The sequence below is a fragment of the Motacilla alba genome, chromosome 2 (genome assembly GCF_015832195.1).
Source record: "Motacilla alba alba isolate MOTALB_02 chromosome 2, Motacilla_alba_V1.0_pri, whole genome shotgun sequence".
Lineage (NCBI taxonomy): Eukaryota > Metazoa > Chordata > Aves > Passeriformes > Motacillidae > Motacilla > Motacilla alba.
In genome coordinates, this window is record NC_052017.1 from 257,415 (window position 1) to 282,041 (window position 24,627).

At 59.8% G+C, this 24,627-nt stretch overlaps 1 protein-coding gene across 3 annotated transcripts in view; it reads right to left on the reverse strand.

The window, feature by feature from the left end:
• Positions 1–24,627, reverse strand: part of AGAP3 (ArfGAP with GTPase domain, ankyrin repeat and PH domain 3) — a 104,054-nt gene that overhangs the window by 70,958 nt on the left and 8,469 nt on the right. Inside the window, exon 1 of one of the 3 annotated variants that reach the window (XM_038126993.1) lies at positions 1,673–2,577. The exons of the other annotated variants lie outside the window; for them this stretch is intronic. Within the exon in view, the coding sequence (XP_037982921.1) occupies positions 1,673–2,483 (811 nt within the window). The 5' untranslated portion in view covers positions 2,484–2,577. Of the gene's footprint in view, positions 1–1,672; positions 2,578–24,627 lie in introns of those variants that run through there. 3 annotated transcript variants of the gene reach the window in all.

Sequence of the window (24,627 nt, forward strand, 5' to 3'; positions counted from 1 at the left end):
CTCAGCAGGGTCTCCCAAAGATGGATCCAAAGGGAGCTCCTACCTGTGTCATGGAGGAGCCAGGTGAGAGGCAAGGAGGCCAACCAAGTGCTCAACCTCGGCTGCTCCTCTGGGAATGCGGCCGCCGGGCCGGCTGCTGCTGGCGCAGCTCCCACTGGAAGCGGCAAGCAGGAACAGGCCCCTCGCTGCAGGGGCAGGGCCCGGCCCTCCCTGCCCGCATACACCCACATTCCCCAGCCATGAGCGCAGCCTCCCCTCTCCTGGGAACCTCCCGCCACCCAGCCGGCAGCGGCACACAGCCCGGGCTGCCCTGCCAGCACCGGAACCCCCGGAGCGCAGCAGCATCCCGGCACACCCCGTGTGCCCTCCTGGCACATGGGCAGCCCCGCATCCGTCGGAGCCTCCAGAACCTTCCCCTGGAGCACAGCGAGCCCGAGGGACAGAGGGGGCCAGAGGATGGAGCCCCTGAGCTCCCTGGGCAGCTGCAGAGCTGCTCCTGTGCTGGGGAACGTCCAGGCATGATGCTGCCCCGCACAGCCGCAGCCTCAGGAGCAGCCAGGTTCCTCGGGAGCAGGTGGGTTCCCTGGAGAGCCTGCCAGCCCCAAGACATTCCTCTGGCACACAGGCCAAGCAGAGAAGTGCCTCCAGAGCACCCAGATGCGGAGCAGAGCCATGGAAGGCAGCGAGGCCCCGGGAGCGGGCGGCAGCGCTTGGCCCAGCCCCCAGCTCCGTGCGTTCCATGCCTTAAAAAGCTCTGGATGCTGCTGTCGCCTCCCGGCCTGCCAGGACACAGGGCTCGCCCGCAGCTCCTTCCACAGGGCCCGGAAGGGGACAGGGCACAGAGGCACAACCAGCACAGCCTCAGCCGAGGCCCCACAAAGCCCTGGTGCCAGAGAACTCCCCACCAACAGCAGAGAATCGAACACCTGAGAGCTGCTCCAGCTGCCAGTGCCCGTGGAATGCCCAGCCCCGTGGGGACCTGTCCCATCAGCGGTAATGCCATGCCTGCTCTCTGCAGGCTGCCCCATACCCGGTCAGGGTCCCTGCACTCCCAAACACGTGGTCTCTGCTCAGCCCCAGTGCAGGACCTTAGCAGGGGTGGCCGGGGCTGAGCATCCCCCAGACGAGGCCTGGCACCAGGGAGCCGCTCACAGGAGAGGGGTACTGACACATTTCTGGGCTCCCCAACTCCCTGTGCCATTCCACGCCTCTGCTCTGGCAACCTCCCCAACATTCCCACTTGCCTGGGAGTCAAGCAGCACTCCTCTCCCCATTCCACCAATGCTGTGGGGCAAGGGCAGGACAGCTTGGCCCACCCTGCCCTTGGTGGGACACCACCAGGGCAGGGAGGACATGGGACACACGTGCTTGACTCCAGGTGTGTGGCCAGCAAGGGAACCAGACGCCGGAGCACATCCTTCCAAGCAGCCAGAGCACGGCGGCTCCAGCACCACTGACGATGGCAGTGCCCAGGGCACCGGAGCACGACACGAATCTGTGAACGCTCACCTCACTGCGGCCCAGCGCAAACCCTGCAGAGCACCGGGACACAACCAGGTGCCAGCGCACAGCCCAGAACCCCAGCTGGGACAGGCCACAGCCCCCCATCCCTGCAGGCACCGCCGGCACAGGGGGCTCTGGCCAGCCCAGCACCGCTCCTGCGCTTACTCACCCAGAGCCCGCAGAGGACCCCCACCCAGGAGGACAGGCCCAACACTGCCATGGGGATCCTTGGGGCACACGCTGCCGGTGCTGCCGCGCTCTCGCCGTCGGAAGCGGCTCGTGAGGAGTTTCCAGAGTCCCCCCGTCTGCACGGGGTCGGTGTGCAGCCGGCCCCCGACCCTGGCCAGCTCCGGGTACAGCAGGTCCCGCTTGCTGGGGCAGGTGTGCAGGGAGCTGGCATCGCCCTCGCTCTTGGTGCGGAGGCGCGTGGGGCGCAGGAGCCCCCCGGACTCCGAGCGCCGCAGCTCGTGGCCCCGGCGCAGGCGGAAACTGAAGCTTTTCCGCAGGGAGCTGAAGTTCTTCCTGGGGCTGGAGCCGCTCCAGCCGCTGCCCCCGAAAAGGTTCCAGCGGCGGCTGCCCCACAGGGAGCCCCCCCGGAGGAAGCCGGGGCTCTCGGCGGCGTGCGGCGGCCGGGCGGCGGGCAGGAAGGTCATGCTGCTGGGGCGCGGGCGCTGCGCCTCGTCGGGGCCGTCGCCGTGTCCCTCGGGGCTGTGCCTGCGGGGCGAGCGCAGCCGGAGCAGGTCCAGGAGGCCGCCGCGGGCGCGGGCGGGGGGCGGCGGCGGCAGCAGCGCCCCGGGCAGCCCGTTCCCCGCCGCGCAGAAGCTCTTGGGCCGCCGGCGCTGCTGCTGCGCGGCGCCGAGCGCGGCCTGGACGGCGGGGACGCCCTGCAAGTCCAGCGACTCGCAGACGCTGACGGCGCGGCGGGGGCTCGGCCGCGGGGCGCCCCGGCCCGGCCCGGCCCAGCGCCAGCCTTCGGCCATGCTCAGCGGCGGGGCTGCCCCATGGCCCCACGCCCGCCGCTCTCCGCCACCGGCGCGGGGCTCCCACGACGCGCCCGCATGTCCGGGCCGCGCTCGGCGCCGCCAGCGCGGGGCTGGGCCGGCCCGCCCCGGAACGGGCCGGGGCCGCGATGGGGATGGGGCGGGGGCCGGGGCCGCCCCGCCCGCCGCGCCCTCCGCGGGCACCGACGGCACCGAGGCCGGGGAACGGGCAGCGGCGGCCGCGCCGTCCCGGGGAGGCGCGGGGCCGCGGCCCCGGGGCAGAGCGGCGCCGGTGCCCGCTACTGCTCGGTCGCGCCCCGTGCCCGCGGCGGAGCCCGCACCAGGGAGCGGCGGCGCTGCCCGGCCGCCCGCACCCCGCCGTGGCGCTCACCGGGACCAGAACTGGCCCGGAGCCCGTCGGAGCGGCGCCGAGCGCCGGGAGCAGAACCTGCCCGGGCTGCGCCGGGGCGCTCACCGGGACCAGAACCGGCCCGGCCCTGCCAGGTACCGACCGCCGGGCAGGGCCGGCAGCGGGGCCCCGGTGCGGCGCGGGGCCGGCCGTGTCCGCCAGGGGGCGCTGCGCCCCCGCTCGCCGCTGCTGCCCCCGGCAGCGACACCGGGACCCGCGGCACCGGCAGCGACACCGGGACCTGCGGCACCAGCAGCGACACCGGCAGCGACACCGACAGCGACACCGGGACCCGCGGCACCGGCAGCGACACCGGCAGCGACACCGGGACCCGCGGGAGCGGCTCGGGAGCGGCACCGGCATCCGCTGCCGGCAAACACGTACGCCCTCGGCGGCCCCGGCTGCACCCGCCCCTTGCGGCATCCCCGCGCCCCCCCGCTGCCCTCCCCGGCCGCAGTCCCGCCGCTCGTCCCTCAGCCCGGCCCGGAGCTGCCCCGCTCCTGCCAGGACCCCCGGCTCGGCCGCGCCGGCCCTGCACCAGACACAGCCACCTTCTGCCTTCGCACCTTTCTGACACCTGCGACGGGGCAGCGAACCCCCAGCAGCTGCGGGATGCCCAACAGCCGCCCTGTGCTCGGGGACACGTGAAAACCGTCAGTATGGAGCCCAAAGGCCCGGGCAGCCCGGAGCACCCACACCCTGGAGCACAGACCCCCAGGGTCTGCACAGACCCCCCCAGTCTGTGCTCTCCCAGGAGCACTGGCTTCCAGAGCTCCCCCAAGGCAGAGGGCACCAGGTGAAGTGTGACCACCTCAGCCAGAGCTTCACTCCTGTCTCGTTCCGGGGCGGTCATTTCCTCTGACCAAACCCACCATCCCTAAGCATGACCCTCCTCCTCGGCCACCGGAGTCCCGACTGTGGCACCGCCTCCACCTCTTCCCCAGCACCCCCATTGCTGCCTGCAGTCCCTTCTCCAGCATCACCCCAGGGCGCTCCTCCTCCTCCTTCTCTTCCTCCTCCTCCTTTTTCCTCCACACCTTTTCCCTCTCCGTGGCTTTCCTCCTTCACATTGCAAGTATGATCTGTGCTCCCTCTGGGGAGAAAAAAAAAGATGCCTGACTCCCCCTTAAACTATTTTTACCTTACTGAAAGCCCTGTCTGCTGAGCCAGCCGAGGTCTTCTCCAGGCCTCTCCAGGGAACACCCTAACATCAAGCACCTCCCTTTCCCCCTCCTTATACAGGAGTCTTTGACTCTGCTGCCTTGACTCTTCCAAACTCCCACCACCTTCTCGGACTGTGCCTTGTCTTTGAGCCCTCATCCTCCTCCACAGCAGGCCTCATCCTTACTTCTCCAGTTTTCTGGATGCACCCAGGCCTTGGACACAGCCAAACCCCACCTAGAGCTCTTCCCCTCCCTACTGCACAGCCTCGGCCAAGCCCCTTCCTTCTCCCTTCTCCCTCCTCTCCCAAACTCACAGATCCCACCACCCACCTCCCCTCCCATCCCCTCAGTACCACAGATCCCATCACGGCATGCAGGAGCAGAGGTCCCACCCAGAGCCTCTCCTGGGGCTTGGCTCAGGTGTCAGCCCCAGCCCTACCCTCCCGGTACCCGCTGGCCATCGCACGGAGCTGCAGCTCAGAGCCGCCTCTCCCCACGCCACGGCCGTGTCCCGAGGGCACAGTGGGCACATCCCACTGCCCTCCCTCCCGTGACAACGGGCACCTGTGCCCGGGACGGAGCAGAAGGCGCCTGCCAGCGCGCCAGAGCCGCAGCTGTGCCATCTGTGCCAAGGTCACGGGAACACGTGAACTGCCAGACGGGATCCGACCCGCGCGCACAGCATCTGCCATCCCGTCTCCCGGAGCAGCCGCACTGCAGCCTCAGTGAGGAATTCTGCAGGAAGCAATCACAAGGGAATGGCTTCCAAAGTCCTGAACACCAGACAGCGCTGGCTGCGGGGACCAGGCTGTCAGAGCTGACCCGCCAGGGGTACCTCGGGCACAGGTGCGTGCCTCTGGGCAGGCAGCCAGGTCAGGACCCTCACAAGCTCCTGTCCACCGTGCCTGGCACAGCTCTGTGCTCCCAGGGGTGGAATGTTCTTCCTGTGGGGAGACTGGACCGTCTATATCCATCTCTTTCCAAACCCTGGGTTTAACACATACTGCAACAGCACCAGATGGTTCCCCTTCCACATGAGTCTCAGCTTTTTAAAATATTCTGGCAGGTTCTGGCTGTGAGGTGTCGCTGAATCACAAACTGTCTGCTGGAGAGATGATGCACCTTGTGCTGCCTGCTGAGGCAGGACAGGATATGCTGGACTCCAAGACCCCTCCAGCACCACGACCTCCTCGAGCCCCCTCCCGCCTGTGACCTCCTTCCTGCTCCAGCTCTTCCTCCTCCTTTGATCCCATCCAAAATCTGATTAAACCTACGGGAAAACATGGAGAGTTCCCCTTAGCTGACAGCATCCCTTCCCTGTCCTATCAAGGATCATATTTTTAAAGCTTTGTGTTTTTAAAGCATTCCCAATTCTCTGTAGTTTGTCTGCACCTTTCTTAAACACAGAGTCAGAACCCGGGCACAACACTCAACTGGAACCTCCAGTGGCCTAAGAAGAATTACAGACACAACATCTGTCCCACTGCATCCCAGTAAGATACTGGTCTGTACCACAGTAACAGCGTAACACTGTTCTTTCCTGATTAGGCTGTTTCATGGCAAAGGTTTCCAAATGCTGTGTGCATTGATATGCAGATTGACATGATCCCCTCAACGTTATTCCAAAAGACATCTAAAATAGGCTAAAATGGAGCCTTAGATTCAAGTCCTGCAGATGAGGGCTGCAGGGCACCTGCACAGGTTGGGAATCTGTATCCCAGGGCAGGTTCAAACCCCGCCAGTCTCGGCAGCAGATGGGCTCCAGCTGCCTCAGCCCTCCACTGACGGAGAAACTGCTCTGAGAACGAGAGCAGAAAACACCAGGGTTTGAGGAGAGCCACCACTGAACCGCCCCACATGCCTTTAATGTGCCTCTTCTCTGGCAGCTCAACCATAACCATGCTGGGTTGGACTGGAGCTATGTCTAACGCAGAGGTGACAGCTCACCTGCTCACAAGCTGCTGGTGGGCAGCATCTTGGCCAGAGTCCCCTGGGCTATGCAGGGCTGCAGAAGCATCTCCCAGAGCTGGGAAGCAGCAGGGCTTTGGCAACCTGACCCAGAGCAGGTGCCTGGGGATAGAAGCAAGTTGGTCCCTTACTAGGCCTTCTTTGAGTCACATGCATGGTACAAATGTTATGGCCACGAACATCTGGCTGAAATTAATATAATCCATGGGAGGCTTAACAACAGCTGCATGGAAAAGTCTGAGAGCCAGGGAACATTCCAGTGCTGGTTGGCCCTGCTGTGACATTCAGGGTGGAGCCCCGAAAAGGAAAAGGAGTTTAAACCATGGTCAAATGTTCCAGTGTGCTCCCCAGACCCCATGACACTGGTGTCACTGCTCTCCCTGACCCACTGGCACTGGTAGCCCTGTGCTCCCCCAGACACAAACAGTATTGCTGCTCCAGAGATCTGCAGATAGGGCGATTCTGTTGCCAGGGAGATGCCCAGCTGGGAGGATGGGACCTGCACTCACCGTCCCTCCTGGGTTCAAATGCTGTCCCTCTGCAGAGGGGCCTGAGTCTGGGGGCCCCCCGCAGCCCCCCACATCCAGCATGGATGAGGGACCAGCATTGCCTTGGCAGCCAGGGCAGGGATGAGGCTCCCAGCATGGAACCCAACAGCTCCAGTGCCCGCACAGAGGGCAGGTACAGCGGCACACCAGGAGCACATGAAGAGCCCAGCCAGCTCCGGGCCTGCGTGCCACCAGGGCTGCGAGTGCCCGAGGCCGCCAGCCCCGCGCAGACCGTGCTGGTGGTGGGACTGCAGGCTAAGCACCACTGCCAGGGACAGTCAGGACAGGGTGCAGGACAGGGACAGCGCCTGTGCCAGGCTGCAGGGCACGCAGGGCCCCGGCACATGCTGTGCAGCTGGAGCAGCGGAGCAGGAGCGCTCTGTGCAGCGCCGGGGATGGCAGCCCAGCCTGCCCGCAGCTGCAGGAGGACCCCGAGCGCCGTGTCACAACCATGCTGGAGCTGCCGGGCTCCGCAAACCAGCTCCAGCCAGCCGGGCCATGCAGCAGGAATACTGATGAGGCTCTCAGCCCGGAGCGTCCGGGGGCGCAGGCTCGCTGGCCCGGCCCTGGGGTGCAGCGCCGCAGCCCCGCGTCACGCTGCCAGCGTCAGCGGCACCGTCACTCGCAGGCGGCGGCGGGGGCCAGCCCCTGCCTGCTGGCCTCACGGGGCCGGGATGGAGCCACAGACGTCCTCGGCCCGAGCAGGAGGAGGAGGGAGAAGGAGACAGAGGCGTCCCCTGACCCGGCGCAGAGAGACGCGCTCACGCTGAGCCCTGCCACAGGCTCAGCACCCTCCACAGCACCACTGCACAGCACACAGCTCCACTGTGGTAACCTTTTCCAATCACCCCGAGCACCCCAACAGCCCCTTCTGGTCACCCGAACCACCCTGGGCCCAAGACACAATGTCCTCCTGCTCTCCGCTGAGAACAGCCACCCACCCCAGCCCCGGCACAGCCCGGGGTCTCGGGACGGAGGAACGAGGCACTGCTCCAGGGGCGAGCTCTGGCACAGGCCCTCACTGCCAGCCGGACCCTCGTGCCCTGCCCTGCCCGTCCCTGTGCCCACCCTGCAGCGCACAGCCCTGCGCTTGACTCCTCACAGGCTTCCCGAGGCCTCTTGCCCAGAGAGGTGCCTCAAAGCCGGCTGTTCCCGGCAGTTTCCATGGAGAGCAGGAACAGGCCCAGGCAGCAGAGAGTTAACACCAGCTGGGAAGTAAGAAACAGTCACAGGAGAGCCCGACTCCAGCAGCAGCTCCCTCCCTCCTCCCACACTGCACACCCCCAGCTCAGGTCCTGCCGCAAACCTCGAGCTGCTGATGAGGAAATTGCCACCTTCTCCCCCCACCCCGGCATGCAGCACTGAAGTAAACGCCTCCCTCCCACACACGAGGTCAGGCCCAGGTCACCCAAACAGGGCACGGCCACGCTGCTGTCCACCGAGGAGAGCAGCCGAGCAGCTGCTGCCAGCCTGGAAGAGGGGCATCCTGCCATGGACCCTGAGGAGGCGGCCATGCTGCAGATCCTGCACCCACAGTGATGCAAGTCAGATGCAGGGAAGGCAGATGTAGGGATAACAGATGCAGGGATGATGCTTCCTAGGCTGGTCCCAACCCTGGTGCCGCAGGGAAGCCCCAGAAGATAATGGGAAGTTACCCACAGGGTGTAATACTAGATCAAGGCAGCAGCAACCACCTCTGCTCCTTAAGCTACCTCGGGGCGCTTCTGCGTGCAGAGCCGTCCATACCAGCACCCTGACTAAATCTGCAGGCAGTCTGGTACCTGCACTGCAGGACCCCGCAGCCCCGCCACGCTGCCAGCCACGCAGCGGGCTGGCCCCAGGCACCAGCCCGTGTCCAGGCACACAGCTGTTCCCATGGAACAGGGCTGTCTCCAGGCACCAGGATGTTCCCAATTCCCAAGCTCCCCACTGGTGATGCAGGTATGAGCAGCATCAGCATGACTAGGCCAGACATTGTGAAATCTCCTCGGGATTTTGAAATCCAAAGGCAAAGGACTAAAGAAGACCTCCTCAGGTCCTCAAGCCTCACTTTAAAATCTCTCCCATAACCATCACTTAAACAGTGAAAATCCTCCAGTTTATTCCAAAAGCAGCAAACGAAAGAAGAAATGGCATGAAAAATAGAAACGGGGTGAAACTAAGAACTGAACAGTGCAGCAATGGGACTCAGAGGACATGAAAATCCACACGGAGGTCAGGAGCAGGACATGGCAGGAGATGGAGGAGGCTGGAAAATCCCTCCTGCCTTGACAGAAAGGCAGAGACCCCGCAGCAGCCTGCAAAGGATGGTCACAGAGCTGTCCCTCAGCTGGACCGTGGAGCTCCTTCCCTGCGGTGACATTCCTGTGCCCAGCAGACACAGGACATTTCTGCACCCGCAAGCAGAGCTCCCAGCAGCACAGGGAGCCTGGGCCTCCAAGGCAGGCACACCTGACCAGACACACCACCTGCCCTCACACCTCTGCTCTGCACACGTGGCATCGCAGACAACAACACAAGAACTTTGGGAAGAGCCGACCCTAGCAAAAGGTAGGACTGGAGGGTCATCAAGCTCCACAGAAAGGGGAGCAGCCCAGAATCCCACAGGGATGTTCCCAACAGGGCTTCCCAAAGCTCTCCAAGACCGCTCCTCCCTCCCTAGGAAAACATGCAGAACAATTAAAGCCACGGAAACATCCCATCCTTCTGCCCTGTTCCCAGAGGCACCTGCTCAGGAACAACAGAGCAGGCAAAGGAAGTATTTTCAAAACAAAAGCTACAAAGCTACTAAGGCTGACAACAACACAGGATGCTCACGTGGGCCTGAGCGCCCCAACAAACACCGTGTCACTGCTGCTCCCACCTCGTCATCCTCTGAGGCGAGCTCGGTGACTAACAGCATCTGCACACACAGGCAGAGGTTGTTTTGCAGCAAACAACAAGAGCCAGTTGTGAGAACAGTGTTAGTAATACCCCTGTATGCCACCTGGAGCAGGGGCACTGCACTGCTCAGCCCCCAACAGCCTTCTCCAGCTCCCTCATGGTGCACAGGCCCAGACCCACATGGAACTTTGACACTCACAAGCAATGGACTTAGAGAAGGAAATGTCAACCTTGAGATGTTAAAGAAGCAGATGCCACCTGGCACGTGGAACTCACCTTCAGAACACACACTTAGGTAAGACTATCCATTTCAATGAAGCCACTCATACCTCAGGTGCTGCCCCCAGGACCTGGAGAAAGCCAGAGGCAGCCCCAGCCGGAGGGATGCTGAGCCAAAGCCCCTGCTCCAGGTTGACCAAGGGTTTGATGTCTGCTGCTCCTGCTCTCACTTCGGCACGAGGGTCCCAGCTGTGACCCCTGGAGCAGCCCCTGCCGGAGGCAGCCTCCCACACCAACCATCTCCATCAGTGCTCACCTTTACAGACACCAGTGGCCCGAAGAGCCTCCCTGTGTCTAACTCAGGCATTTTGGGTTCCTCCCTGAGGCCTCTGCACAGAGGCCAACCACCAACCACAGACAGCAGAAAAGCCCAGCAACTGAAAGCCACAAGCCGCAGCCGGAAGGGGGGATGGAAGCTGCAGATAGATCTTGCACCTGTTCTCTGCTCCCACCATGCCCCAAGGCTTCCCTGCTGCAGCCACAGACGCCTCAGCCTGCAGGCTCATCCTCCCAACTGGGAATGGGAGCCACGTCTCACGCCAGGGCCCCAGGAGGGACCAGTCCCTGCCTCACTCTGCCCAGCTCACACCCTCGGCCTCAGCAGCCCGCACCTCGTGGCTCCCCAGCAACACTGAGGCCCAGCAGGGCAGAGGGGTCCCCGCAGGGCCCCAGGGGTCCCAGCAGGGCAGAGGGGTCCCAGAAGGGCCCAGGGGTCCCAGCAGGGCAGAGGGGTCCCAGAAGGGCCCAGGGGTCCCAGCAGGGCAGAGGGGTCCCAGAAGGGCCCAGGGGTCCCAGCAGGGCCCCAGGGGTCCCAGCAGGGCAGAGGGGTCCCAGCAGGGCAGAGGGGTCCCTGCAGGGCCGAGGGGTCCCAGCAGGGCCCCAGGGGTCCCAGCTGCCTGAGTCACAGTGGGACCCCTGCCTGATGCCACCACAGAGTGCAACAAAGGAGACCTCGAATTCCCCAGCACCAAAACCGACTTCCCATGAGGTCGGGCAGAAGGGGATGGCTTTGAGCGCCTCACACACCTGGGATTTGGCAGGAATTCTTGATGATTTTTCCAGGATCCAATACAGACACTAAATGCTCATAGGAGAGGATGGATCCCCAGGAATCCCCCCCAAACCTGCCTCAGCCCAGTTTGTATTCACAACTACACACTGAGGGCCCCAGTTCTTAGGCCACTCCACACATCTCATGCTGACCATTGACTCTTCCAGTTCCTTCCTGAGGTCACTGTGGACTAAACCCAATACCATAAAGAAGCCTCAAGGTATTATTTAATCACTAACACCTTTCACTAATCCCACTGCTCGGGAACTGTTCTCAATGTCATGGAAAGTAGATCCCATCAAACTACGTCACTCAGCACCCACTTCCCTCCTCTAATTCTCCACTAATTCGGATTATGTCAGGCACTCCACTGCTCTCTCAGGAATCGGTATCAGCCTAACTGTATCCTAAATACCTGAGTCATCCACAGATCCTGCTGAAGGCTGGCAGAGCATTAGCCCACTCCAACCTCGCTCATCTTCTCACAGCCAGCTCGCAGGGAGCTCTGCAGCCAGCTCTGGGTGCCAGCTGCCCAAAGCTGGGACTCTGAGAACACCTGGCTCTGGCAGCTGCTGTTCAGAACTGAACAACCGTCCCAGAGAAAGGATTCCACCTCTCCCAGCAGGGATGGAGATGCTTGCACTGCACAGCTCCCCACACCCTGTGTTTCAGACAGTACAGACAACCGTCACAGCTAAAAGCATCCCTGTTCCCAACAAACCTCCCAATTCCCAGTAGGCACTGACCAGCTGGATGCCAATGGCCGCTCGTGTCCCACCTCTTTTGCTCGCTTCCACCCTTGGTCTGTGCTCCGTAACACCAACTCTTCCTCTGTTTAGGATCAGTTCTGTGCCAGTCCTGCTGTCCGGATGCACCACCCGCTCCATGTGCCAGGCTGGCTGTTGGCACAGCCTCCCTCATTAATGGGGCTTTATGTGATTTGGGCACAAACATGACATTCTTTGGAATTACTGCATTTGCTGTTCGTGTTCTCTCAAGCCCTGCAGCTCATCCTTTTATTGGTTTTTTGGCTTTAGTGACACCAGCCTCCAAAACCAAATGGCGAGGGGTGAGTATTACCCAAACAAACACCCTGCCCAGGAACAGCATCCCTGCTCCAGACTGCCAGGGCATTATGGGGGCTGTGAGGGACAGGGAACATCCTTCCCCATCCGCAGGCAATCCGCTACTGAGGAAAGGGCTGGGATGGCTCCCAAGAGATGACCTTGGTGGAGATGAAACACTGCTGGGAACCCCCCTGGGGATGCCCAGGGCTGGCACCAGACCGGTACCATTGGTGACACCACGCCACCAGTGCTGGTAACTCCAGCACTCACTGTGTGCTGCTGCCCACCTCAAAATCCACGGCACAACTGGGGCACCTGCGCAGTGCCTGCAGCGAGCCCCGGGCAAGGCTGTGGGGTTCACACCTCCAGCGGGCTCTCTAGATGCAGCTGGTTCCGTGCTGTGCTGGGGACAAGGTGGGAATGAACAGCACTGAGACACCAAGGCTAGAGGAAGGGATGCCAGGGAGCAAGGGCAGCCACGGCGGTAGGAGGGCTGCCAGGGAGCACGGCATGCACCCCAGGACCACAGTGTGCACCCCAGCACCATGGTGTGCTCCCCAGGACCACAGCATCCCTCCCTGGGAGAACTCTGCTTTGGGAGGACGAGGCTGCAAAGTTCTGCCATGCTGTGCTGCTGGAAGGTTGGCAAACAGGAGACCTGCCCTGGCCACAGGCACACAGGGAACGGGCAGCTGGCTGGGGAGAGCTGGGAGAAGGGACAGAGCCAGTGGGGCTCTCTCCAAGGCTCGGCTCACGGGAGCTCTGCCTGCTGGCTGGGACGAGCCTGGGAGAAGGGACAGAGCCAGTGGGGCTCTCTGCAAGGCTCAGCTCAAGGGAGCTCTGCCTGCTGGCTGGGGAGAGCAGTGAGAAGGGACAGAGCCAGTGGGGCTCTCTGCAAGGCTCGGCTCACCTACTTATCACTCCTCCTTCAGCCTGAGACCGCTGATGATGACGAGGAGCCTGGGGGAGCAGACTCAGGTGATGTCACCTCCACCCCTGACACCTTATTAGCTAACTCCCCCACTTCTGGATCCCACGGTTTCCAAGCTCTGCCTGCCTGCTGGCCAGGTCACACAGCTCTCACAGACGGTGCTGCCCTGGCACTCCAGGGGAGGAAGGTACAGAACAAGTATGGGGTGTATGACAGGCACAGGGAGAACAATACAAAGCAAGCTCAAAGCATTACTCAAGGAGGCAGAAACAAAGGAAATGAGTGGCAAAAGGACCTTAAAATCCCGAATGTCCAGCTGCCACAACAGCAGGTGATCAATGAGAAGTGGAATCATCAGAAACAATTCTGATTTTACATCTGGAAAAATAAGCTGCAAGTTCTCATCACTCAGATGAAATCCTGGGGTTATTCTCAACAACTCTATGAAAACATTTCCCAGAGAAGCTGTGGCTCCCCATTCCTGGAAGTGTTCAAGGCCAGGCTGGATGGGGCTTGGAGCAACCTGGTCTAGTGGAAGTGGGGTGGAACTGGATGGGCTTTAAGGTCCCTCCAAAGCCAAACCACTCCATGATTCTGAGAACATCGGTTCACTGCTCAGCAGCAACCAAAGAGCAAAGAGGGTGCCAGCCATTACTGGATAAAGAATGGAGAACAAGAGAGGGAATACCCAACACTCTTGTCCTTACCCACAGTCCTCACCAGGTACCAAGAGGGGCAGGAGATGACTGACAGGACAGGAACAGGTACTGCACAGGGAGCCTGGAGAGGAAGATGGCAGAGGGGGAATGAAGTTTTCCATGCCGGGAGAAGAAAGGGAGGCCACTAGGGAACAATTTGTTCACTGTTTCTTCTGAAGCAGGAACTTGGGGACATCACATCCAATTAAGCAGGTCCAAAGCAGGATTTTTTCACATAAAGCATCACTGTGAAATGTCTCATCAGGGCTGCTCAGCGGACACGCACTCAAAGGACGCTCGGCCAAAGCCAAGGACAAAAGCTCCACGCGAGGCTGCAGAGACACAAGACGCAGCTTTGGGCTCGGAATGGCTTCCTGGGAGCAGCAGAGGCACAGCCCGCGCACAGCAGGGCAGCAGCTCAGGCTGGGCAGGGGGCAGGAGCCCCTGGAGCCCCCCTGGCAGCAGCACGAGGAGGGGCCCGTGCCCCCCGCCCCGTGCACACGCCGAGCCCAGCAGGGCCACGGCTGGGGCTGTCACACCGTCCCCGCGGCGGCGAGGCCAGGCTGCCAAACCCACATTCCCACTGACATTTTCCATGCTCGCTCGCTGCATCGGGATGGTATTTATAGAAGTTTCAGCAAAAGCAATTCAGACGCTTCCCAAAAGCAGGCTGGGGAAAAACACGGCAGCTTGGCCAAAGCTGTACATTTTTCCAGCTCTGAGTGAGGGATTGAAGAGCTGATCAACCTCCCAGCTCCAGGCTGGAGCCCAGCACTCTAGACCTTGATCTGCCAAGCCACAGTGGGCTCTGCTTGGGGCCCAGCAAGTGTTTCCTGCATCTCCAGACCCAGTATTTCTCAGATGAAATCCTGGGGTTATTCTCAATAACTCTATGAACACGTTTCCCAGAGGAGCTGTGGCTACCACACCCACCCCTGGAAGTATTCAAGACCAGGCTGGGTGAGGCTTGGAGCAGCCTGGGATAGTGGAAGGTGCCCCTGCTCATGGCAGGGGGTGGGACTAGATGAGCTTTAAGGTTCTGGGTTCTGTGACCATGGTGACGGCAGGACTTCTCTCCAAGGCATTACCTGAGACAGGGAAGCAGGAGAAATGCCAAGGCCAGATAAGAGAGTTTGGGGACCTGGGAGAGGCGGCTGCACATCCCAGGTCCACAGCCTCCCGAGAATGGATCTGCCCTGCAGAGCCCAGTTGCCCTGCAGGGAGAGGCCCTGCTGAGCCCCACCAGCCCCATGTCCCATTGGCACCACCACCCTGTGCAGGAGGGTGCCAGAATTAAAGTGGGTCCCATCACAGCTCTTCCTCCTCCTCCTCTCAAGCTGAACCCCAGCCATCTGTGGTTTACAGTTCCAGATCTGATCCAGCACCCTCGGCTCTCCCACAGCACGGAGAGAAATCAGCACTTCCAGTGCCCAAGTCACCCAACCTACTTATCACTCCTCCTTCAGCCTGAGACCGCTGACGATGACGAGGAGCCTGGGGGAGCAGACTCAGGTGATGTCACCCCCACCCCTGACACTGTATTAGCCAACTCCCCCACTTCTGGATCCCACGGTTTCCATAGAGGGCAACCCACTCAGCTGACACAGAAGGAGCGACTCCACTGCTCCGTGCACCTGAGGAGGTTCTGCCAGGATCCCTGGGGCAAGGCAGGGCTCCTGGACACCTTTCTGTGGGCAGGAACCCAGACTGCTGTGTAAGGGCAGCTGTGTGTCTCCCCTCACAGAGGGACACAATCCTGGGAGCAAACAGGGGCCTGCAGCTCCCAAGGACCAGAGAGCTGCCACCTCAGCCTCACATCTTAATCACAAGATCATTCTATTTCCATGGAAACGGCAGAATTAGAGACTTCGACGGAACGACAATTACAGCATTGGGAATTTAACTGTTAAACCTGTCACACTCTCATCCCCAGCACCAGGAGAGGAGATGGCACTTGCCCACAGCACTGCCCCGCACTTGGCCCCAGCACCACAGCCAGCCACACTCAGGTGTTTGTTCCTGCTTCCTGCAGCAGCCAGTCGGGTTTGCAGAGAGCTTCCCACGTCAGCACATCAGGGGATGGAAGCTCATGGCTCACAGGGGCTCAGTCCAGTGCCGACTTGTCCGTCAGCAGCCGATCCTGGAGCACACACAGTGATCCTGCTGACCAAGGCTTCCCCAGTGCCCAGCAGCAGGAAAGGCTTGACGTGCTCGTGAGTCACTCAGGGAATTACGGGATGGCTCCAGGCACTGCAGGGAGCACTGGCCCCGTGCCTCCCAGGGCAGGCCCTTTCCCTGACACAGCAAAGCCCCACAGTGGTTCTGGTCAGCCAAGGACAGCGTGGAGCCGAGGTGCTAATTACCATCACTGGCACAGGGTACCCAGTCCCTCCCCACTCCACCGTGCAGCCACGAGCCTTTCCTGAAAGCAAAGCTGGGAAGGACCTGGCAGCACACCACGTAACTCCTCGGACTCATATCTTGGGTTTGCAAACACCACAATGTAAACTGCAACACTGGGAGCATCAGCAAAGCTGCTGAGGTAGATCAGGGGAGCTCCCTGTGCCTAGGAAGCTCTCGGCTAACACAGACACATCTGCCACAAGAGGAGAGAAGAGCTGCCCCTGTGTCTTCTGACCAGACAGGGGTCTATCACAACCACAGGGGTCCACTGACAGAGGTCACTGCCCAAAATCCCGTCCTCGTGCTCCATGCCTTGGCCCCACTGTGGTCAGCAGGACCATCAGCTGATGGGCCCAGGCCTCCCCTGGCTGTTACGCCCCATCCAAGGACTGAAACTGCTCAGCCCAGCTCTGATCGTGTGTCACCACACAGACCAAGAGTCAGACAGCGGGCAACGTGCTACGGAGAGGGGTTTTCCATGGCACGTGCATTCCACTGCCCAGCCCGTGCCTGGAAGACAATGGACACCTGGCCATGAGCAACACTCCTGCCACGATTACAGACGCACTCCTGAAGCCCTTCCTGCAGGTCTGCACGCTGATGTTCAACCTCAAGGAAAGCAACTTCCCACCCACAGAAAATTCCAACCCGGCTCCAAGAGCCCAGACCTGGGGCAGCTGGAAGGATGTCATCTTCCATACCAAGTCTGTGGGACACAGCAAGTGCCTGCTCCATCAGGAGCACATGTGGAGCCATGCTCCCCCCAGACTGGCGAGGCTCCAGGGCTGAAAGTACTTCTCCAGCTGATGTCCCATGAAAGCAGGGTGTGCTCCAGGCCAGACTCTCCTCCAGCCTCTGGAGAGAACTTCCCGGAGCACAGCTGCACACACTGCCTCTACAGACAGGTACCAGCACGGCTGAGCCACTGTGACCTCTGATCCATCCTGAGCCCGTGGCACCCTGAGCCCCACAGTCACCCACTGAGCCTGTGACACCCTGAACCCTGCAGTCACCCACTAAGCCCACCCTGAACCCTGCAGTCACCCACTGAGCCTGTGACACCCTGAACCCTGCAGTCACCCACTGAGTCCACCCTGAACCCTGCAGTCACCCACTGAGCCCACCCTGAACCCCGCAGTCACCCACTGAGCCTGTGACACCCTGAACCCTGCAGTCACCCACTGAGCCCACCCTGAACCCTGCAGTCACCCACTGAGCCCACCCTGAACCCCGCAGTCACCCACTGAGCCTGTGACACCCTGAAGCCTGCAGTCACCCACTGAGCCCACCCTGAACCCTGCAGTCACCACTCGAGTTCCTCGTGTGGCACAGGCAGCCCTGCCGCTGCTCCATGTCACTCGTGGCACTGGGGAGCTGCTGTGGAGGGGACACGCTGCAGGACACCCACAAGACCCCACGGCCCGGGCTCCTCCCAGGCTCCTGCTGGGACCCCCACGCCCCAGCGCAGCTGGACTGCTCCCGTGTCCCTCCCAGGGCTGCCAGCGCCCGCACTCAGTGCCAGCGGCACAGCAGCCTGCGGCTGAGTCACAGCGTGGCCTGACTCAGCCTGGACACGCCGGGCCAGCACCTGCAGCCGCAGCAGCCCCAGCCGCAGCAGCCCCAGCCGCAGCAGCCCCAGCCGCAGCAGCCCCAGCCGCAGCAGCCCCAGCCGCAGCAGCCCCAGCTGCAGCAGCCCCAGCCGCAGCCCTGCTCACACGCCGCTGCTGCTCCCCGAGGGCCCTGGCAGCGGGCAGAGCCGGCAGCGCCGTGGGCAGGGGCTCCCAGAGCTTCAGCGGTGCCCCACGGACGCTGAGCAGGGTGCCGTGCCCGTCCCCCCTGCTGCGGGGGCTCTCATCCATCGCTGTGCATCAGGGAGCCCTCAGCCTGACCACAGCTGCCACTGCCCTGCTCTGAGAGCCGGCCTAGGGCTCAGCCCGTGCCCCACAAGCCACTCATCAGCCTCAACATCCCCTGCCCCGGGCACGGCGCAGCCCAAAGGCCAGGCTGTGCCAGAAGCACAGCTTGTCATGGAATCACACAATCATTAAAGTTGGAAAAACCCGCAGAGACCATCAAGATCAAGTGTTCCCCCAGCACTGCCAAAGCCACCACCACGTTCCCAAGTGCCATATCCACGTGGCCAGGGCACAGGGACACGTCCTTCGGTGCAGGGGGACTGAGGGGACCAGACCTGCCCTATCCCCCTGACCACTGCACCCTCCTCACCTAGAGAAAGCTGCTTAGCACCTACTTCCATAATAAAGTAACCCAAATCCTCAGTAACTGCTCTTGTTTTACTGTGCCACCTAAATCTGGCACTAAATCTGGCCTCTGGGACCAGCAGAACTAGCTCAAGGAGAGGAAGGGACGCTGCACTAGGGCCAGCACTGTGAGGAGCCCACCAGACACAGCCATGGGCACAGTGGGAGCCAGGGACAAGGGGGGAGCAGCAGCAGGACCCTGGAGCCACCTGGAGAGGAAAGCAGGGCAACCTGGGTGTTCCCAGAGCAGCTGTGGCTGAACCATCCCTGGAAGCATCCAAGACCAGGCTGGACACAGCTTGGAGCAACCGGGTCTAGTGGAAAGTGTCTCTGACCATGGCAAGGGGGTAGGATGGAAGGGGATGTAAGGTCCCTAAACCATTCCAGCATTCTAAGCCCCATTTGGGGCTTTGGCTGTGGTCTGTGCTTTTACACTTCCATAATAACTGATCAGACAGTCCAAATGCCAACACTTCATAAAAACACCAGGACAGCAACCTGGCTGAAACTCCCAAACCTGCCTGGAGGCAAGTGACATCCAAACTGCCCAAAAAAGGGTAAAAAGCAGGAAGAAAGAGGAGGAAACAGATGTCAATAAGATCTTGAAGGCAGGAAGCATCAAAAAGGGTGTAGGAAGCTGAAGGCTTCAGGAAAGGAGTCTGTAACAATGCTGAGAGCAGCAGGAAGCGGCTGTGCGAGCACTGACCCGCAGGGACGGGGAGCCACAGCTGCTCCCCACAGCAGGGCCAGGGCTCTGCTGGGCCTCAGCACCACAGCGCCGGCACGGACGCTCGGGAAGAGCAAACACAGACACCTGGAGAATGGCAAAGCCATCAGCAGAAACAATTCTAAAGATGTCACCAAAAAACATAACTTTAAATTAAAGGCACAAACAACCTGAATACAATGGTGCAAGGAAGAGCGAGGAAGAGTGACCTCACACTCCTGCTCATGCGAGTTTTTAACAAATACTGAAATAACAGGGATATTCAGGAATGGCTGGAAGACAGCAAAGCGACCTCATACCCCTCAGCAGCCCTGGCTGACACCAGTGCCTATGGGAAGGGGACCCCCCAGCCCCCCTTGCTGTCCCAGAGACACCGGTCCCCAGGAGGGGAGCCCCCCGAGCCCCCAGCAGCCCGCATTGACACCAGTCTCTGGGAAGGGGATGGAGTAATGGAACTGGATGTTCTTAAACAAAAATTCATGTTACAGCTGACTGCTCTCCTTGGGGTGGTTCAGGTGCTGCTGTTCAGGGTTTGACTGGACAACCTTGAAGGTCCCTGCAGCCCAAAGCGATCCATGGTTCCATGACACAAACAACTCTGCTCATCTTTCCACGATCGTGTAACCCATTCCCATCCAACACCCCCTCTACAAACCATCCCTCTGCAAAGTCATTTACAATAAACACAGTAGCACCAGGCTCAGAAGAGCCAGAGATCCACATCAACAGGTAAGAGGATTCCTGGAGCCTTACCAGTGTTGCTGGGAAGCTTCAGACACCTGGGCAAACGCTTCTACTATGCCAGCTCTAAGAGGTGAAATGGCAAACGCCAGGAGTGCCAGGACAGTCAGATCCCCCGGCCCCAAAGCACAGATCATGTCCTTTTGGGGCCGTTTCCAATCTGGGAGAAACGACTGGGAGAGCAGGAACCAGCAGTGTGGATCCTCACCAGCCCCTCAGGAAGCAGCAGATGGACACACAGCTCTAATGCACACAGGCCACAGATGACCCTTAAGGTTCCTCCCAACCCAGACTCTGGGATTTCATAAGAAAGAGCAGCCAGCAGAGAAAGGAACTGGGTTTACAGTTCATCGAACTGTGGCTGGGTCAAGTGGGAGCACACTGCCTGTAATCTGATGGTTTTCATTTTAGGAACACTGATAAGGAACAGCCATAAAAATTCTTTGAAGACCACAAAAAATGAACTCATGAAGAGACTTTTAGTGAGAGTTATGCAACTTACTTCCCAAAAAGAACATGAAGAGATAATTGATGATGAAGTAACAGCAAACTTCTTAGGGAACAATGTTCAGGTAACAAACTTTTACTTAGTCTAATCTAAAGAAACAAGTGAGAAAATGAACTTTAAAACAGATGAATGTAAATTGGGAATTAAATGGGAGCTATCATCAGCTGGAGGAATTAATGACTGGAACAACCGACTGAAGAAGCAGTGCTTGGGCTCCCTTCAGTTGCTGCCCCAGGAGGGTGTGAAGCCCTCCAGGAATGGGGATCCAAGACCTTTCCAAGCTGGATGGCAAAGCTGCTAAACTGAACAGGGCGATGGCAGCACCATCTATCAGCTCATGATACATGGCCACTAACAGAACAGACACTCCAGTATCAAAGTTTGAGCTTGAAATTGAACCCCACGAACCCCACAGAGCCTGCAAACCACCTGAGCAGGCCCAACACACATTTAGGCATTTTCTCCTCCAAGTAGTATCTCGGTCTCCTCCTTCACCGCTCACCACCAGAGCTCCCCAAACACCTTGTGCAATCCCATCCCCAGAAATCCCCTCCCAGACCTGCCAAGGGGCTGGGCACCTCCTGCCATGCCCATTTCTCACTCACAGCAGGCCACGTGTCATTTTGTCCCCGATTTTCTCTCAGACTCTCCCCAACTCAACTTCCAGGTGTTGCTCTGGTCCACCAGAGCACCCTGCAGCTGCCGCTCCGAGGGAAGCTGATGGGAGCAGGCAGGGCAGGAAAGACTGTCCCTGAGTTCTTACAGTCCATGGGGGGAAGGACAGCAGCTGCAGAGGCTCCAGCAAGGCAGGTACTGCCCGGAGAGGCTGTGCACTCCCCGCCTCTGCGAGCGCTCCAGGCCAGGCTGAACCAGCCTTGGAGCTGCCTGGTCTGGTGGACAGGGTCCTTGGCCAGGGCAGGGGGTGGAACTGGATGAGCTTTAAGCTCCCTTTCAACACAAACCATTCTGGAATTCTATGATTACCAGACTCCAAAGGCAAGATTTTATTGGAAGCAAGTCCACAAGGAAAAAGGAAAAACAAAAAGAAAGATTACAAAAAGCTGTTGGGCCCCTGAAGCAGCAGTGATGGTGCACACAGAAATCATCCCAGTGCAGAAGAAACCAGTGTGGTAGGACATCAATTTGGCTCACCCAAGCTCCATACTGGGCTTGGCACAGGAAGGCATGCACAGGGAAACTGGAAATTAGGTCAGATTAATAAGGATAAATATGAAGGAGTGGCAGCAGCACCTAGTCTGAGCCCAAGCAGCCACACAAGGAGTGAGAGGTGACCAGTGACAAACAGCAAAAACTAGAGGCAAATCCCAGGCACATCAGGGACCAACATAAGGACACAGGAAAGCTTGGCCTGTTCCACAGGAGACAGAGAGGACACTGAGGAATGATGCCTAGGACAGGGGAGGTTTATGCCTCTTTGTGTAAGTTTCCACAACTCAGAGCAAAGAGGAGGCCAGCACAGGCAGACCCCAAATAACTCACCAAAACTTCCAGTAAAAAATGCAATTTCAGATGTTTTACATGGGCAGATGGTGACAGACCAAGGGGTGATAGTTTTAAACTACAAGAGAAGATTTAGATTAGATACTAGGATTAAGTTCTTCCCTGTGGGGGTGGTGAGGCCCTGGCACGGGGTGCCCAGAGCAGCTGTGCCTGCTCCATCCCTGGCTGTGTCCAAGGCCAGGCTGGATGGGGCTTGGAGCACTGGGACAGTGGAAGGTGCCTCAGCCTGTACGTACAGCTAATTGGCCAGAACCAGGTGCAGGACCATGCACCTGGCCTTGCTGCACTTTATGAGGATCCCATGGGCTCACTCCTCTGTCAGTGTTCCTCTGGATGCCATCCCTGTCCTGCAGCCTCTCACCCGCACCCCTCGGCTTGGTGTCACCTGTGAGCACACGGAGGGTGCACTCGGTGCCACTGTCTGTGCCATTAATAAAGACATTAACCACTACTGGTGCCAGGAGGGACCTGGGGTGGACGGTGCTCACTGCTGGTTTCCATCTGGCCCCTGACCATAACCCTCTGGACATGGCCATCTGTGCAGCTCCTCACCCACCCAACAGTCCATCCACCAAACCCACCTCTCTCTGAATTCTCCCAGTCTCCTGGGAAGGCATCTGATGTCACTGACACACCTTCATTTCCCTGGAGGAAAGACATCCCCACCTCAGGATCTCCCACTGCCCTTTTCTGTCTCACCAGGGGACTGCACAAGGTCGTTCCTGCCTCACCGCAGATTCTGGGCTCTTCTGGACCCTGAGGCTCCTCTCTCAGGAACCAAACTGTCCACAACACCTTGTCCTCACTGATCCCAGCAATACTTTTATCCTCTTTGTTCTCCTCCTGGTTCTCTACAGCTTCTTTCCCCAGCCTCAGACAGACCATCCTCACTCTCCACCTCCAGTGATGCTGTTTTTTGGGTGTCTCACATGGTTCTGCCCATAGCACCTTCCCTTCTCCTTCCACGCTTCCTCCAGCCAGCCTTTAATTTAACGCCATCCCTCAGCTCTGTGTGATGATTCATAGTTCTGCTTTTCTATTCCTGGACTGTCTCCTGTCCAAAATGAAGTCTCAGCTTCTTTTCCCTTCCAGCATTTCAAGTGTGCACCCACAAGCCCAAAGTCCACATGATTAAAGAGAGCTGCTGCTAATCCCAGCTTTGTCCCACCTCCCCCAAGCCCTTGCTGCACAGGGACTAGGGACGTCAGTCACTCAGACCCTGTCTGGGACTTGAGGGCATGACTCAGACAGTAAGAGTTCACGGATTCTCCTTCCCCTCTCCTCACTTCTCATCACACAACCTCCTTGTCCCCGGGCCACACAGCCAAAGGCCCACAGGGTCCACTCTGCACTGACCACTACTGCTTCCTTTCCCAAAAAGTGCCTATAACCCATAAAACCCTGCCTCATCCCTATTCAGCCACAACACTGCTGCTGCTGGAATTATTTCCCTACCCTCTCTCCTCAGCAGGCGAACGCTCCCTCTGAATCCCCCTCCGGGCCCTCCTCTTCTGTCACGTCAACCGTGAGCTGCATGCCTTCCCCCTCCCAAACGCCTCATTCCATAACAACCATCCTTCCTCCCCTGTCTCCCTCCCAAACCCTGGCAGAAGCTCCGCTTCCCAGATGCTGAATTGCAGCAAACACCTCCCTGCTTCCTCCTGTTAGTGCTTCGTGTTGGAAAAGCTCTATGTAAGCCACCTGAAACAGCTTTATGCTCCTCTTTTAAAGAGCTCCTCGAAGCCCCCCGAGCTCTGTGCCCACCAGGAGCACCCAGATGACTCCAGCTGAGGTGGATGACCTGGAGGTCCATGTCCTGACACAGCCCCCCACGTGCTCATCAGCACCTGCCTCTCACTTTGAAATCAGCTCCAAGCCCTCCACGGCAAAGTTGGCCCTGTCCTGTGCTCCCATACACAGGACTGGACCAGGTGAGGCTCCAAGGGTGACTGCAGTGAAAAACCAGGAGCAGGAGCAGCTTCTCCCTCTGAACAGCCCCCGAGCAGAAGGGCCACGGTGCCATCAGCCCTGCAGCACCCACCTGCCACCAGGAGCAGCACTGGCCTTGCCCACCCACTGCCCGAGGGGCATCCTGCACAGGTGGGTGCTGCTCCAGCCCTGCTCCAGCCTCTGGGCACGGGGGACAGACAGCAGAGCCAGAGCCCGGTCACAGAAACACCGAACGGTTTGAGTGCAACAGGACCTCAAAGCCCATCCAGTGCCACCCCTTGCCATGGCAGGGACACCTTCCCCTGCCCCAGGCTGCTCCAAGCCCCATCCAACCTGGCCTTGGGCACTGCCAGCGATGGGGCAGTCGTACCTGTTTTAAGCAGCCTGTGCCAGGGCCTCACCACTCTCACGGGGTAAAATTTCTGCCCAATATCCCATCTAACCCTGCTCTCTGTGCACGGGGAGCCGCATTCCCCCTTGTCTTGTCACTCAAGTCCTTTGTTCCACGGGAAGGCCAGACCCCTTTTCCCTAGCACAGGGGTCACTGCTGGGGTAAACACCCAAAGCTGCCGAAAGCAGAGCAGCAGCCAGCGAGCACCGAGCCCACCGCGGGGCCAGGGCCAGCAGCCACGCTGGCCACACGCACCCGGAGCCAACGGCTCCCACCCTGGAGCCCAGCAGCACCCGGGATTCCACACGCAGCAGCTGGGAGTGTGGCACAGAGCCCCGAGGCTGGAGAGGATTTCATCACATGGATCACATGGCCAGAACCAGATCTCACACATGACCCCGGGCAGGAATTCCCCAGTGACTCAGCCAGGGCTTACCGAGTGGAGATGCAGCCAGACACGCTGGACAGATGCAAACTGCCCTCTCCCTCCGCATGCCACGAGCTGGGGTGCTCTGCTTCCTAGGATTTGTGGGAATTCAGAAGCAGCAGGGTTTGGCTGTAATTGGACAGCAGGTCTGAAAGTCACCGAGGCAGGAGAGGTGAGCAGGGGCATGCAACAGGTCTTAATCACACAAACCTCCTTCC